General features: G+C 37.5%; 1 protein-coding gene across 3 annotated transcripts in view; it reads right to left on the reverse strand.

The window, feature by feature from the left end:
* Window positions 1-17028, reverse strand: part of EPHA6 (EPH receptor A6) — a 501230-nt gene that overhangs the window by 75601 nt on the left and 408601 nt on the right. For 2 of the 3 annotated variants that reach the window (XM_014947319.1, XM_014947320.1), the window contains 2 exons: window positions 16344-16466; window positions 436-497 (listed from right to left, as the gene is read on the reverse strand). In XM_014947319.1, the coding sequence (XP_014802805.1) occupies window positions 436-497; window positions 16344-16466 (185 nt within the window). The remainder of the gene's footprint in view (window positions 1-435; window positions 498-16343; window positions 16467-17028) is intronic. The other variant, XM_014947321.1, reaches the window with a different exon arrangement.

Consider the following 17028-nt stretch of genomic DNA (forward strand, 5'->3'; position numbering starts at 1 on the left):
TTTCCAGTTCAATTTGTTAAATGTAAGTAACCATAAATAATTATAAATCAATTACTGAGTCTATTTCACCAACCAAAAAAATCATAACAAAGTATTTTTGAAGGTGATTGAGAAAAATGAACCACTTCTGTAAGGCTAGGCATTTGTGCTTCAATTTATCTTTTCCTTCACAAAAACACTATTTGAAATACATTTTGCTAAATATGGGAACTACTTTTGCAGAAGAAATCAATTATATTCTTAAGTTTAAATCACCTTTTCTTTCAGGCACTAATGTTTCACTATACCTTAGAAATGTACTCTGAGAAAAATGCTTATGTTCTTCCCTAAAACTCTATGAATAACATTATGTAGAAATTAGTTTATTATAAATGATTTAAAATCTTAACCTAGAATGGTGTCTTATTCAAATGTCATCAGAAAATGGCACCTCACCCGCAGAAAGGAGTCAAGGGATCCATTCTCCATGTATTCAACTACAATCATTACTGGTCTGCCTGCAAAACAGCAAAGAAACGCATTAGGATTATGGAAATATTATAAGGCTTTTATAATTCCAACTGTTACGTGCACAGATTATTCACAGAAGTTCAATATGTTACCCATTTTCAAAATCCTCATTTATATCACAAACACAATTCCCCGTGTTATTTGCCAAGAATTATTTTCTATATATTTTTTTTGTTCGCACTGGATTAGCTGAATGTGCACTGTTCACTCCAGCGTATTCTCCCCTTAGAAAGGATCAAAGAAGAGCCTGTTATTTCCAAATAGCAACACCTGCTGTGAAACATTTTGGAATATATTTGACTTATGGCAAAAAAATAATAATTCATAAATGATGTCCAAGAAATTACAAACTCAGTGCCATAATTTTCCTCTCAAAGAAAAATACCACAGTGATTTACTGGCATACAGATTGACAGGTAGAAGGGGATGTCACAAAAAGCTCTCCTAGATTGGGTGTGTATATTGCGTGTGCATAATCCAGTAAAACTGTGAATTCATACATAACATATACACAATGTTACTCAAATCAAAGTTTTCCTCAACAAGCACAGCTTTCCTGTATGGTTATGGGGTGGGATCATAAACAAATGGAAGCAGAAGCACATGTTACATTTATTTCTCAAAAGAATAAAAAGAATATCCAAGTCTGGGTACCACTCTAGAAGTGCTTGACAGGAGAAACTCAATTAGCATGCTAATCAGGCTGCGCAGCAAGGACTTTTAAAAAATTATTAATATTACAAAGGAGCCATTCTATTATATGCAAAACTAATGTAATGAATAAGTATGTTAGTAAGACTGGGAAGGAGATAAAAAGCCTTAAAATGGCAAGCTATTCTTTCCCTGAGCATGCCCGTCTCTTCTGGGGTTTGTGGAAAACCAGCGTGTGCCAAGTGGTGACACTACAAGCCCACCCATTTCACTTTCTCAATACAATACTAGCTGTTCCAATATTTTTCAAATCCAAAGGAAGCCTCTTTCATGACTTTTTTCTCTCTGCCTCTCAAATTATTTTTGCTTCTTTTTATTTATTTATTTTTGGACAAGGGGATGAGAAACAAACACAATATTCAGGGTGAGAATGCATAGAGGGGCATTATGATCCTTCCAGCACAACTGTCCATTTCTGCATGTGCAAACTTTCTGTTCAGTTTTATTAACAGTGGAAGTGTTTATTAAACTGTCCACTCTATCCAATAAGCCACAGCCAGGTATTTCTGCTGAGCTGTTCTAGCTAACCTTGGATTTGAAAAAGTGAATGAGCCGTTTCCCTGTTCCTTCTCCGCATGTCGACTTGGAATTCCATGCACCCCGGTGATGGTCATTCACATAGCTTCTTCTAGTCTTTCTGGAGATGTCCACAATATTATCTGATTTCTTGTAATAAAATTTGGTGTTCTTCCTGTATTCACCCTCATAAAACACTGCTTTGTAATGTTTGCACAGTAGTACATTTTTTTTCTCTGTGAAAATTCTCAGATGCCTTCATAGTCTTTTGGGATAGCCCTTCTGAAGTGTGAAGAATTACCAGCTTTTTTTTTTTAATTGAATGTTTGGTCTCAGCTGTAGATGTGCACCTGCCACCAAATCAAGTTATTTATATTCATTTGCATCCACTGGTTATACCCTGGCTTTGCATTATAAGCTTAAATGATACATCACTTTTAAGCTCTCAGATAGCAGAATATTTAAAAAATTAATGATTTCTTTCCTTCGGCATGCTAATCATGACTACCTGTATAGCCTAGTCTCTGTAGTTTCAAGCACATGAACGACCTAGATTCCTTTACCTTTACCATTTTATTTTTGTCAAGGGGCTGTCATCTCCATGGAAAAGGAAAATTCTATAATCTAGGGAAGTAAACAAATGGCAGCCTGATGCTAGAGGATCTTACTATATGCAGAACTCTCTCAAGCCAGAGTGATCTCTAAATTGTTGCAGACAACAGCATCTTGCAATAAATAGGGATGTAAAGCTGACTTTCAGATGGTATATTTTGCCAAGCATAAGTTACCCAGAAATTTCTCTTTTTTTGTGTGTGTGAATTAACAAATAAAACACCTTTATGGAAGATTTGCATTTGAAAGGAATGACAAATGGAGCTGCTGAGCTTCAAAACAGTGCCCCTAGCTTCCTGCTAGTAATCCTTAGGCACCCTATGCTTTCCAGAATCTATTTTCCAGGGTTCTTTAGAGGTTCACAGGCTCTTGTTACATCTTTTATCCTCCATAGATAACAAATTTTAATTCTTCTATGTTCTCTCTCAAAATATCCACCACCACCCCCAACAAACTGTACTTCATTTTACTGAGACAGACAGTATGGACTTCTGGCTAAAATAACTATGAAAGGTATCTATATGCATTTATCTGCATTTTTCACTGGATAATGTTTATGAGTTTTTAAACTGCCTGATGCCTTAACACATCAAGCCACCCCTGATGAAAATACTGCATTGTACCAGTGAGTGGTTTCAAGAATACGCACACAAAACCAGCTCTTCCACATGATAGCAAAGGAATGGCATGATCTGATAAACAGAACAGAATAAGGAACATTTGTCTTCAAACAGGTCGCTGTATAGTGGAAGATCAGCACATCATTAAGTAGTCAGGAATTTTGGTGAACAATAAATTTAATTACTTAGGCTGATAGCTTCCCACAGACTCAGTCTGTCTCCCTCACTATCCTACCTAAATCTCAAATGAGCTTGATGAAAGGTTGTGTCAAGACACCCCAAAAACGAACCCAGCTCCGTTGCTTAATTATCTCAAGCAAAAATCTTAAATCCGGATCCTAACACTAACTTCTTAAATAATCTTCTTTTAGTGTGCCAGCACTGGCAGTATGCTATTTTGGCTGCAGTTCAATGAAGATATTTATTTATTCCAAGCTGGACTGCGTCAGGCAGTATAGTGAGACTTTCAGTCAGCATAGTATTTGTCTTTGGAGTACTTGTAGATCAAAAATGTTGCAGATATTGTTTCAGTTGCTTGAAGATGCTGTAAAAAATTCTGCTACACAGCAGATGCCAGTAGGTACACAGGTTTTATTACCAGCAAACAATTCTTTTCCAATAATTTTATAGGTCTGCAAATTTCATACTAGGATCTCTAACCATTTTATAAATTTAAGTACGTCAAGTGTCAGGAAATGTACGGTAGGACACATCTTGATTCAAAGGTGTGGTAGGAAAAACAGATTCAGAAAATCAAGTGGCCCTCTCCATCTAATCAGTACAGTATACCCAACCAGGCTGTTCATTACTGATCACAATGCTGCATTTTCTTCCCTAGCTAAGTTCCTTGTATAGGCACTTAAGTGATTCCACCATGTGTTCGCATTGCATGAATGCTCTCCAGCTCAAAAATGGTTGAAAGAATGGAACTAGCACTCGGCTCTGCAGAGGCTGGCTGAGATATGAGGATGAGCAGCTGGCTCTGGCACATCCATGGGAGAATCCAATGTTGCGCATCTCAGTCCAGAGACAGTCACCAGTCCCAAGGGCAGGCAGTGGGAGAGACTGTGAAAAACACAGATCCTGATGTGTCTGTTGCACTCCATCAGTTCCAGATCTGTGAAGCACATACCCTAGGTATAACAGAGAGCAATCTGGGATGTCTAACCTCTAAAGGGTCAGAGGTGGGCAGCCAACTTACATAGAACAAAGTTCTTGGTAAGACAAAAGGCTATGGGTGACATTAGTTGATGCTATTTTCTTTTTTAGCTGCAAAGAGTAGATGCTATCCTTTATACTGTGGTATAATTTGAGTCCAGAAAAGATTAAGGTCTGTGCTGAACCCTGTACAAACATAGAATATTGCTTTTGCTTTAAAGAGAACTACAAAATTGTCTTTGAAAAATAACACTGGGAGATTTTTAAACTAGTGTAATGTTTGCCTCTAGCTAAAAAAAAATAAAAATGACAAAAGACTACTACTTAGATTATGAAAATCCATGTTGCTCTCATGGTCCTAAGAAAGATGAATTCTTCATCCTCAAAACAAGGATAAGAATGAAAAAAAGGAGGGAGGGCAGAGAAGTCTCAGAGAGAGAGAGAAGCAATCTGATTATTTTATCATGGGGTGGGCTAATGCAATTTTGGGAGGCGTTGCATTATTTTCCTACATTTATGATTGCTTACACATATGAAACTGACTTCTTTACTTGAAGAAACCAGTTTAAGGATAGTGGGAGTGGGAGGAGATACAGATGGGAGTTGGGAAAGCACTCAGTGCTCAGAAGAAGGGCACAGTCACTCCAGTGTTGTGTGAGCCTGCTACATGAGCATCTGTGCAAGCTCACATGTAGCTTCAGGGAAATCTGTACCTCCAAAAGAGCATGCACCAAAAGGCACTCCTGTGACCAGTCAGGAGTCCCCTCTGAGGCACTGGTACACCTCACCAGATAGATGGACACCCAAACTCTAGTTAAAAGTTTTGACCAGTTCAGGTGAGTGTTTTCACACAGATACAGTCATAGGCACTAGACAAGTGTCTGAAGAAGAACTGGGTTAATTTTACAGTCAAGATCCACATAAGAGAGGGCACAGGAAAAGGACACTGAAAAAGGTGTCAGCTTCAGCTGAAGACTTGGAATAAAAGACAGAAGTCAAGAGCATCTAGGAGCTAAAAACTGCAGACACTGCCAGAGGAGAGTACACAACTTCATGTGTGAATTGGGGATGGACAAAATATAAAAAGGTTTGAAGATGGATTCAGTGATCAAATCAGCCAAACAAATCATTCTTGCAGGAACTTGAGATACACAGCAGTGCTGGAGTAGGGAGTATGACAAGAAGAAGATTTTAAAGAATGATATACATAATGTTCTGAAGTAATAGGTTTTCAACCTGTCCTGGTTTGAGGTAAAACAGAATTTTACACACTATGTATATCAGAAACATATATTGATACCATAGCCACATTCACTGCTCTTATAATTTTTGTGAAACTATGAATATGCCCACCCTACTCTTCCTCAACACCAGATACGTGTCTGGGGTATTGGCTAAAGCAGCTTCCCCTCCTTGCACAATGTACACGGAGTAACTCTGGCTCTGGCAGATCCATGTCAGACTCCCAGCATCCCAGAAAGCCAGATCAAACATGCAAGAACACTATCAGTGCTTTGAGTGATCCAGGAAAAGGACATGAATTTCATTACTTAGAACCTTGATGAACCTGTAGAAGGTGTGGGGATTATTTATTGTTTTGATGCAAATACTGCCTTGTGACAAGTGGTTTTGACAAGGTGGGTTTTTTTAACCTGAGAGTTATTTCCCACCCAACTGTACTGTAATGCCATTCAAATAAAACCAGCATAAATAACAACCAGTCTGTATCAATGTAATGCCACCTCAGAATATGTTACAGTTTTGTATTTTCTATTGACCAATCTGCTTGAGATTTTCTTTAATAAGCAGAAATGCAAAAGAGAAGCCGTACATTACAGAATAATGTAAAATACCAATTTTACATAAAATTTACATTGCATATATTTTTAGTTTTCCTTCTATTTTTTTTCCACAGCACAAGATTTTGATAGTGTGCAATTTAATTGAGTGGTAGAGTGATGAATAAGGAGGAGAATTTGAAGTGTCATATCAATGACAAAATATTCAGCTTGTTGTCTCCTGTTGTCATTTTAAATTACGCAGCAAAGCCCACTTTAATGAATTTTTATGTAAGATTAATCCTCCAAAAAGAATACAGTTAGTACATGCTCATTTCTAGAGTCTTTTCTTATAATGAAATCTTTAATACCCATTATGGGAATAGATCTCTTAACATAAACACAGGATACTTATTCTTCCACTTCAGACAGCAAAGGTTTGAATCTGGTCCCTGCTTCACACAAGAAAATATTGCTCCATCACTTCTGCAGGTCAGAATTCACATGCCTCAGAAAATCATCTCCTTATCAGGCATTTTTTCACTCCAAAGCCTTTTGGTTCTCCACTAACTTGCCTACTGCTAAAGCTAAAGAGATAAGACTAACAGAGCAAAATGTACAGGCACTCCCTTAGGTAGTGCTGGGCCTTTCAGCACTCCAATAGTCTGCAAAGCACCCACAGTAAAACTCTGTGTCCCTCACTGAAATGCCCGGGGCTCGGGAGACATTCCTAGATCTGTTCCTTACACATTGCTTCAAATAGGAGAACCACTTGCTGTGGCGCTGCAGCTTCCTCACTCCTGCTACTAATAATCATGCAGATGGATGCATCAGAGGAGAACTAATTTCAGCAACTAATGAAAAAAAATTCTATTTTCCCATAACACAAAACCAATGGTGGAAAAAAGAAAGAAAGAAAACTAATGATTATGCAAAAAGCAATTGAAAAAAAGTTTGGCCGGGCTTTGCATTATTAACTAAAATCAATACATGTGAAGCCAACGGGAATTTTGTTGCAAGCCATCCCACTTGCATTACCTACATTACAGAAGGTCTCATACTAAGACCTTTGTTCCAGGAAGCCTCAAAAAAAAAGGAAGACACACTTCCAACTCCCTTCTTGAGACTTCAGAAGTCAGCGTTTGCAAACTGGATAGCACTAATATATATATGTATCCTGCTCTTAGAGGAAATCACATAAATATAGCCTACTCCTCTTGCTGTTAGTGATCTGTTTTCCTATATCTATGTAATACTTTTTAATAGTTAAGTTAGTTTAGTCAAGGTAGATAGCTTATTAGAATTCAGATGTGCACATGGAGGGGAACAAGAGCTGGTGCATTTGTCGACCAGATCTGAAAACTGCTGTATGGACTATTCTATGTACATGTAATGCATCTTATTTGAGAGTCTTACACTATTTTTCAAATACTATATCTATTCAAATACAAATATCTATGAATAGATAGATATTGCTCTATATGGTGAGACAAAGTCACTTGGCCAAGGTAACACCAAAACCAAGTCCTCAGCCTGCAAGAAAAAGCTGTGGGACCCACCATATCTGCAGAAAGTGTGCACAAAGAGGCTTTGCTTTGTATTCATGTTCAACTGATCCTGACAGGGCAGTGTGCCAGCCTGGGCCCTTAGGATACACTGATGTATGTTAAAACATAATCTGAATGATGTCAGTTGCCCAAGAACTTCCACAGGTCATTAAAACAGCTGATGTTTGCTTAAAAGTCTTGGTCATGTACCCTGGAACCATTCTGTCATCTCCATGCCTTATAAGGACCACCCTATACTGACTTGAAAAAGGCTTTAAGAGATGATAAAATCACAGGTCAAACCAATGAATAGAGCTCAAGGATTGCATTTTTGACCATACTATCTCAAATATTAGATTATATCCTCCCATCTTAAAACAAGAAATCCCAGCAATAAAGCCAGTCTTTATCAGTGTTTAAATAGGAGGTAGAATGTAGACTAGTTTCTTTGCAAGCATATGTAATTTGTTAATGAATAATCACAAAATATTTGGCTGCTCAGTTTTAATTTAATTATGTTCTGGGGTGTGTGTGTTTAAAAAAAGGAAGTTTTTAATAGAATTGATTCTGGCATAAGATTTATATTGCTTGAAATTTGACTTAGAACGCTAAAAATTCCAACACTCACTTGAGCACTGAAGCAAGGAACAATTAAAAATATCTATAATAAATAACAGATTCTCTTCAGATTCACTTTAAGAGAGATACTTCTGGCCAGTTAGATTAACCAAAAAAATTCATCTCACTTTTTTAATATCTGAATTTTGGCATATTTCAGTTAATCTAATTTCACCCTTAAGTTACTCTTAATATTTTAAATGTTCATACCATTTTACATCCTCTAATGGAAAGAGCAAGGGAAGTTCTTTGGTTCAAAATTAGTCCACAGTGTCTGACTGCATCAAGGGTCACTTGCCTCATTGAGCCCAGAGCTTGTAAAGGAATTTAAACAAAATTAAATCTGTGTATCAGGGGCTTCTGCACTTCATCAATATTCAGTATGCCATGATACATAAGAGGTACTTATGGAACATAAGAAACAAAGCTTATTTAATCTCTATTGTGAATTTACACATTATCATAGGTGTGCTATATTTAGAAGCTGTAATCTATAATAGAAATTTGAAAGTGAGCAAAATAAAAAACTGCATACATACGATTACAGTAAAATACATTTTTGTGTTTTCATAAATATAATGACATGGTTAAAATATTATTTTAATCCTATTCTGAAATGTCAGGGCATTTTTTGATTATTTATTACTATGCCTGATTGTGATCTTGATAAGATTCTGACATTTCTTGCACTTTAGAATATCCTTTATATATCTTTTCCACTTCTATCTGAGCAAACATGTTCTGTTCCTATTTCCCTTTGGTCTACATAAACTTTAAACTTCTGAGCTATAAAACAGTGATGATCCACCACGTCCTCCATTGCTTATCTCGCTGCTTTCTCCACATGAGAAAGGCATCATTTCTCATTTCAAGAAGCAGTGGAGGCCACATAGCAATACCCCTGAAGTTTCTGAAATCCACAAAGGAAGCTTTGGTTGTAACATGTGTTAGTTGCTAAATCCAAAATTAAGAAAGCAAAACATAATGAGTCAGGACTCCAACAAATAATTGATGCACTGGATCTAACATGATGAAATTTTTGTGATCTGATTGGTTTTTTTCTTATTTCTCTTTGAGGTTTTGGACCTTCAGGACATGAAGGCACACATTCTCAAGCTTCTCCCTTCAACTCTGATTTTGATCATGAACAAAAAACAAGAGCTACAATGGAGATGGGTCAAGCAGCAAACTTTAGATGCAGAGTTTCTTAGACAAGCATATGCATCTTGAAGAAATAAGAAAAATACAGAAACTCATTGACACATGAAGAAGAAAACCAAAAGAACTAATCTCTCATAACTTAACTCCCACAGTTGTGGAGACATTTCCATAGCTAGCGATATCTAGATTTTTCCTGAGAAAGAAAAAGGCACTTCAAGGGAAGGAGTAAAATGTTCATAACTATGCATCACAAACAGGTCACATGAGGTGAAACTGTCTAGTCTTCACCAAGTATATAAGGCACCTAAGCAGGTTTGTTAAATACCAGTGTGTAAATCCTACAGTTAGGTAGATTATTTCCCATACAGAGTATTTGGGCCTGGGAATGGTAATTCAGCAAGCTGAATTTGGTAAAGGTACACTGGCTTCCTACCTAAACCAGACCAAAAAACCCTAAACTTTATTCAAGTTAACTATCCCCTCCACCTTCCACCTCACAAAAAGTCAAAAAATTCTGAATCTGCTTTCACATCCAATGCTTTATCACTGGACTGAACAGGGACTTCAGATATTTTTTTCCCTTTCATTTTGAAACAAAGAATAACTGTGTGTAGCTTATTTACAAATTAATTACTGTGTGCATCCATCAGGCTCCTCCAGTTCTTCCAGTCTTTCCGCTCCTATTAGTAATGAACAGCAACTTGCTTCAATTCATGTTTGTTACAGTAAACTACCACATTTTTTGTAGTCAGATTTAAAAAAATATGCAATAGTAGTGTATAATATATAAAAATGACCACATATGCAAATAAACTTTTCTGAACTTCTAGGGCTAAAATGTTTGGAATTGTTTACAATGACCATCTGAGCACAAAATAAGCTATTCAGTAACAGTAGATAATGAAGACCTCCTTTTATCAAGTCCTACACTCAAAGCTTAATCCCAGTTTTACAATTCAAGCTAAACCCTAATGGACCAGCACAAAACAAAGTTTCTATCACTCGTCACACTCATCACGCTACTTACTGCTCATCCGTATTTTGGCTCTGAAGGATTTCCTGCCTGCCTAATGGAAAAGTCCACATACATTTGAACTTCCACCCTCAGAAAATACATACCATTATGTATTAGTTGCAAAGTTAATGGGCTAGATGTGCCAGTGAAATAGCACTGAGGATGGAAAGAATAAACTGGAAGAGCCATTTGGCTCAGATATCCTAGAAAACGCATATTCAAGAAAAGAATCAATTTGTTAGTCACAGAGCAAGAATTAACAATTTTCATTTAAAAAAAACCAAACCAAATCAGCAGTTTAGGTGCTGGAATCCAGAAAAGGGAAAAATGCATTAACAGAAAAAAAAATAGAAGTTACTTTTCTCATTACTGGAGTACCATAATTATAGCTGAGTTTCACTATGAACAATTGCTCCTTAATGGTTCTTGTTGAGTAATTTTGTTCAATAAGGGTCTGTCAATACAATTTGCTTTCAATTGTCAGTTTATACAATATCAAGAATAATGGGCTCACTCAGGTGCACTTGGGAAATGTCACAAAATATTAATTTTGGGGAAAAGAAAACTGATAATTATCTGGTTTAATATTCTACAGTTATATCTGAGTTTTTTGAGAAGCTCTCTGTAATAAATGTGATTTTATATAATGTACTGTATAACATACTTTATGTGGAGGAGGAGTCTTGTCATTACCTAGTCCAAGACAGCAGTGATGTTTTCTGTGAATGAAACAGGGGCAATGATCCAGCTGCTGACTGCATGGGGAGATCAGAGGATTCACAAGAAAATCACAGCACTGATGTTCATAGAAAGGTGTGTATGGAAAGAATAATTCGGATATTTTTTTCCACCTCTCCTGCCAATGTAGTTTGGATGTTGAACAGTATGAAAGGGTCTGGGAGGTTCCCTTGACAGGGACTTTTCCAAAGTTTCTCATAGCCTGACACTCATCTCAAGTTGTTCTTGTCAACAGAAAAACTCGGGAAAAGAGTTTAGCTTGAAAGAAACAGTAGGAAAGGTATTTGCTTTCCCTCCCTTCTTTTACAACTCAGCAAACTTAACAATCTGTCTGACACTCTTCAAAGACTGCGGCATACCATAATTTTTTCTATTCTAAATTCTGCCAGGCAATATGGGTATGCATTTATATAAGAAATCCTTTACAGGTGGCTGAAATCAAGAGTTGCCAATATACAGCACAAATAGTGAGTCAAGAATTTCCCTCAAATGGAGTAAACAACACTGTACTTATTTTGGAAGAGCTGGAATTTGAAGACATAGATGCAGCACTGGCAATTTAGTTATTTGTTTTTTCACCACGTGTGTATATATGTGTATGCTTGTGTGTATGTATGTGTAATTATGAAGGAAGGTGTACGCTTCCACAGCTCATGCTAGTCTAAGTATGATGAGGAGTGTGACCTTATAGCAGCTTTCCAGTACTTAAAGGGAGCCTACAGAAAAGTTGGAGAAGGACTCTGGATCAGGGAATGCAGTGATAGGATGATGGGTAACGGTTTTAAACTGAAAGAGGTGGGATTTAGATTTGATATTAAGAAGAAATTCTTTGCTGTGAGGGTGGGGAGACACTGCCCAGAGAAGCTGTGGCTGCCCCCTCCCTGGAAGTGTTCAAGGCCAGGCTGGATGGGGCTTTTGAACAACCTAGTCCAGTGGAAGGTGTCCCTGTCCACAGCAGGGAGGGTGGAACTAAGTGATCTTTAAGGTTCCTTCCAACTTAAACCATTCTATGATTCTATGAATTCTATTTAATATATGCAAGGATATCACTTGGGAAAAGGTACTTATTACTTATGTGAATCCATCTGTCATTATAGACCTACATCAACTAAGTCATGTGAATTTGTACTGCTAACAGGTGGGATAACAAGAAACTAAGTAATTTGTGACATAAATGATAGTTAAATCAAAAGAAAATTATTGTTTTAAAATGTGCTTGCTTTTGCAAAAATCTAGGACAGATATTTGGAGGCCTGCTGAAAGCATTGCTTCTAGTGAAATGGCTGTATAGCAGTGACAGGCTTTTGATGCAACTATCAAATATAAGCACTATTGCATTAGCATAGCTACGTCTACGCTTAAAAACCACCTACATTTGAGGCAATCCATTTATACAGAAAGATGTAATGTCCCATGCCAGCAGCATAAATTAATCTTTAAGTTGGCTAAATAAGGATACCTTTTACATAAGTGAACCTCTGCACAGTGCAAAAGCAGACACCAAATTACACAAAACTGAACATCAGCTGTCACAGCAATGGTAAAAGAAATGCACTCCCCCTACTCCCCCAACTATTGAGGGAAAATGAGAAGGGGAAAAAATGCAAACTAACAGCTGCATTGCCCTGCCAAGCTTTTTTCCAGATCCTTACTTATAGCAGGCTTTCCAGTTTAGTTCTGTTTCACTTAAAATATCTGTGGGGAGTTTTGTAGAAAACAGATGTAAAAACATTTTGTTTTTAGTAAGGAATAAATTTTATGACTATTTTGAAGTAAACCTGCCACTTAGCTTGAGTTAAAGGTTTTGGTAAATAAAAACCATCTCATTATCTTTGTTCCCAATGACCATAATAGCAGAATAACACAGGCATTTTAAGCCTCCCATGTAGTTAAGTTCACTGAAATCTTACACATCAGCTATATGCGAAGCAATTAGGTTAGAGATCAGCAAAGCTGTTAAACGTTAAGTGCTTCTGAAGCACTTATGAAGTGCTTATGAAGGCTACTGCCCAATATAAGCCCAACACCTCAGATAATGGAGGTGGGGTCACTGTGCTATCAAAGGCAGCAATCAAGCATGTTTCCCTCCAGTATCAGTACACAAACAGCAATCCTCTCACTTTTAATGAGAGAAGGTAAGCCTTGGAGGGTAAGCATCAAGACTGCAACGGGCAGTTGATTTAGCCTGCCTGTTTCTGTTCTAATGGCCAGAGGCTGTCATGGTAACACAGATATCCTGTGGCTAGGAGGAGCAGGGAAGTGATTGCCCCCCTGTACACGGCCCAGTGTGGTGGTGCAACCCCCTTCTCCCTCTTAAGGCTACTCGGTACTTGGTGTGATCTCCCTCCCAAACTGGGCCGCAAAACAACACAACGGACCAAAATGTAACATAACAGTCGAACATGAAAGGAAGAAAAGGCAGAGAGCAGCAGACAAAGAACACAGTAGTGTGCCTAATCCCTATGGCTCCTACCACTTGAAGATAATAATCATAGTAGATCACTCCTGACACCACATGAATCATGGCCACAGAGGCAGGGAGGAAAAGGAGAAAAGGAGGCTGAGGGGAGACCTTATTGATCTCTACAACTACCTTAAAGGTGGTTGTGCAGAGGTGGGGGTTGGTGTCTTCTCCCAAATAACAAATGATAGGACAAGAGGAAATGGCCTCAAGTTGTGCCAGGTGAAGTTTAAGGTAGATATTAGGAAAAATTTCTTCACCAAAAAGGTTATCAAACATTGGAACAGGCTTCCCAGGGGTGATGTGGAATCACCATCCCTGGAGGTATTTAAAAGATGGGTAGACGTCGTGCTGAAGGGACATGGTTTAGTGATGGTTTTGGCAGTGTTAGGTTGATGGTTGGACTTGATGATCCTAAGGGTCCCTTCCAAACTAGATGATTCTGTGATTCTATGATATTGCTTCTTAAAAACCTTCTTGGAGCACTGTTGCCTTTGGTGTCTTTTTTCCCTGGTAAAGCAATACTCAGAAAAAAGGTCAGGTGTTTAGTGCAGTGTTTTTTGGTACAAATGAACAAAACATATGTCCCTTCTCTGTTTGTACTGAAGTGATTAAGGATGCAAGGATAAATATATATTTTCCTCTGAATCAGGACAGTAAGAGATTTGGTTCTGAGTCTCTCATCCCAAATCAGTACTCTCTTCACCAGTTTGGTTTTGGGTTTTTTTTGGCAAAAAATGCAGTAAATGCGTGGGTTTTCTGCTCCTGTGTACAGAAAAGCTGGTTTTAGCAATTTAGAAAGTTAACATGAAATGGAAATGGCATCCTCTGGTCAGCTCTGTAACAGAGAGAGGCAATTTTGAATTAAGATTGTGCTTAATGTAAATATAAATATGGTAAAGTAAAAAAGGAAGAGTTTAATAGCAGCATTACAGCTAAGATTGTTAGGGTACATTTGCTAATAGCAATTTCTGACTTGTACTGCAGCGTTTCATGCCACCTGGATGCCTCATGTGCTTCTTCTCAAGGAACACATCTTGTCCATTGGATTTATCACAGTTCTTCCCTGGCTCTCAAGTACCTGACAATCCTCACTTTCCAGAAGGTGGGTAGTCTCTCCCTTTCTGTGGGGGTCTCTCCTTGACTCATTTTTGTTGTTGACATGATCAAACAATAACAATTATATCTATTACCTTGTTGGGTATAAGTTGCATATCATGTAGCTGCATTTCCATTTTTCCCTGTTTTGAATATTTCATCAGATTGAATCAGAATTCTTTGTAAAGTACATTTAATAGCAAGAAAGTATGAATCAGTTCTATTAAACAAACCACATTTAAGAGTTATGATTTAAGTCTAAAAAATGTGATAAACAGCTTTACAAGCACTCAGACATTAACAGTCCTGAGGATTTCTAAAATAAACTTGTAGGTAGGAACTTAGGTGAGAAGCCAGTTCACAAGTGCAGTTAAGCCATTTGCAATCTAACAGAATCAGTGATACACTATACTTAACACTATATTCAAAACAGAGAATTTTCTGGGGCCTGGAGTATTTCCTCTTCCACAATTGTTTGGTTACAGGTATCAATCTCATTGTGATGCTGACAGCCAAAATAGCCTGAGGGTATTAAACACTGAGATATCCCAAGGAGAAAAAAATATGGAAAATATTTTACAAACTGTTGACAAAAGACACACACACAGAGCCATAACAAAAGACATCAAAGTTGCTGGGAAGCTTCTATTTGAAGAAAGAGAAGTACACAAAGAAAATACAATAGCACTTAAAAAAACCCTAAGAATCATCTTGTATTAATGAGGCCTACAATTACTGCAATAGATAAAATGGGGCATAGTGAAGTAGAACAGTTTCTTTCTTATAGCAAATCAATAACACTATGTAATTTTTCATTTTTCTCTCTACTTTTACCACAAGAGGTTTTTCCTCTTCAAGAAAAACTGTAAGTAACATTACAGGTAAGATGTCCTGAAAGGATAGAAGTGTGACATTGGCACATGTACAGATTAATTTTACATAGAAATGTGTAGTTTGGAAAGGAACAGAATTGAAGTTTGATTTAGTTTTAAGTATAATTAAGATACACGTATTTAGTCTTTATATACTAGCTTTGGTGGAAGATGGTGTTTAATGGCTCCAGAAAAGAATGGATAACACAAATAGCCTTTCTGGGAGAGAATGCCTCTAACCTGTCTTACTTACACCAGCCCTCCAGGGTCCCACATGCCATCATACAGCTGGTTACCTCACCAGAGGCAACACAGAATATCATGCTGGCAACACAAGCAATGGGGTTTTCTCACTCATTTAATGAGAATTAATGTAGTTCAAATTGTTAAAAAATTACTAAAGAAAGTTAAGGCAGTTTTCATGAGATACAAGTTGCAGCTGTGGAAGCATACAAAGGATTTAAACACCATAACAGTACATAACTAAATTTTGCATTTCCAAATTCGTTTTGCTTCCATGTTTTAGCAAGGGAATGTAAATTTTTAAGGAAGAGTTACAGAGTTGCATAAAATCTGGGATTTTATAGAGGCATTTTAAAAGTTATGTCTCCCTGGTGCATATGGGCATGCTTCATGAAGTGCATGATTAGAGGGTACTAAGCCTTCTCTTTCTACATGTAGGTTGACCACTTAATTACAGATCAGTTTCCCTGACAATTTCTCCTATGCGTTGATTCAGGAAAATGAGTAATTCCTGAAAAGTAATTTATCTTTTCCATTTCCTTTCAGTCTGTTTTTTTTTTATTGGAAGGGACAATTAATCTCCCTGACTGACCAATACCAAATTCTGTTGCCCTGGGATGTGTGGAGAGATGGGGCAAAGGGTGAAGGGGAAAATCGATGTGGGGGAATAGGCTGGAATACCTACCAGAGGAAATGCTGGGGGGTAAAGATCCACCCCCTGACACTGGATGTGAGGCCAGGATGCTATTTAAAAATCCCGCCCTCAGGAATCTCGAAAGAGACTTCACCCCAATGGTCGGAAAGGATCCTTTTAAAGAGATAAAAATGATGATTAATCAAATGACTTGTTCTTTGGCTGATAAAAGAAGTTGACTGTTTAAAGAAAGAATAACCAAACCTCCAAAAAGTTAACAGTGGTTTCACTGGAACAAATATTTTAAAAAGCAGTTAAAAGTTTTTCTTTGTTTTTTAACCAAGTCATACAATACACAACTTTAACCAGAAAGAGCTTGTTTTCTACAGACTTTGCAAGTGGAGAATTCCAGCACTTCTAGGAGGAATGGAAAAATTTGAGATTTTAAAAGGCAAAATACACCTCTTGGATATTCATAATGTGTTTCAGATTACTCTATTATAGAGGCATTTTACATTTTGTACAGAAATCAAATAGTGACTGGTAGAGGTGAAGACATACCAGCAAAGCTGCATTTTATACTATTATCTTAAAGCCACCTGACAAAAGTCATGTCAGGCAAGGTGAGAAGGGGAACCAGAATTTGCAGATACGTTACTGACTTCTGTGTCAGGGCAGCTACATCAGTCAGAGCTTCTATCACATCTCTCAACACCTGTCAATATATTAATGCAGG

This window comes from Calidris pugnax, unplaced genomic scaffold, assembly GCF_001431845.1.
Source record: "Calidris pugnax isolate Ruff unplaced genomic scaffold, ASM143184v1 scaffold95, whole genome shotgun sequence".
Classification (NCBI taxonomy): Eukaryota; Metazoa; Chordata; class Aves; order Charadriiformes; family Scolopacidae; genus Calidris; species Calidris pugnax.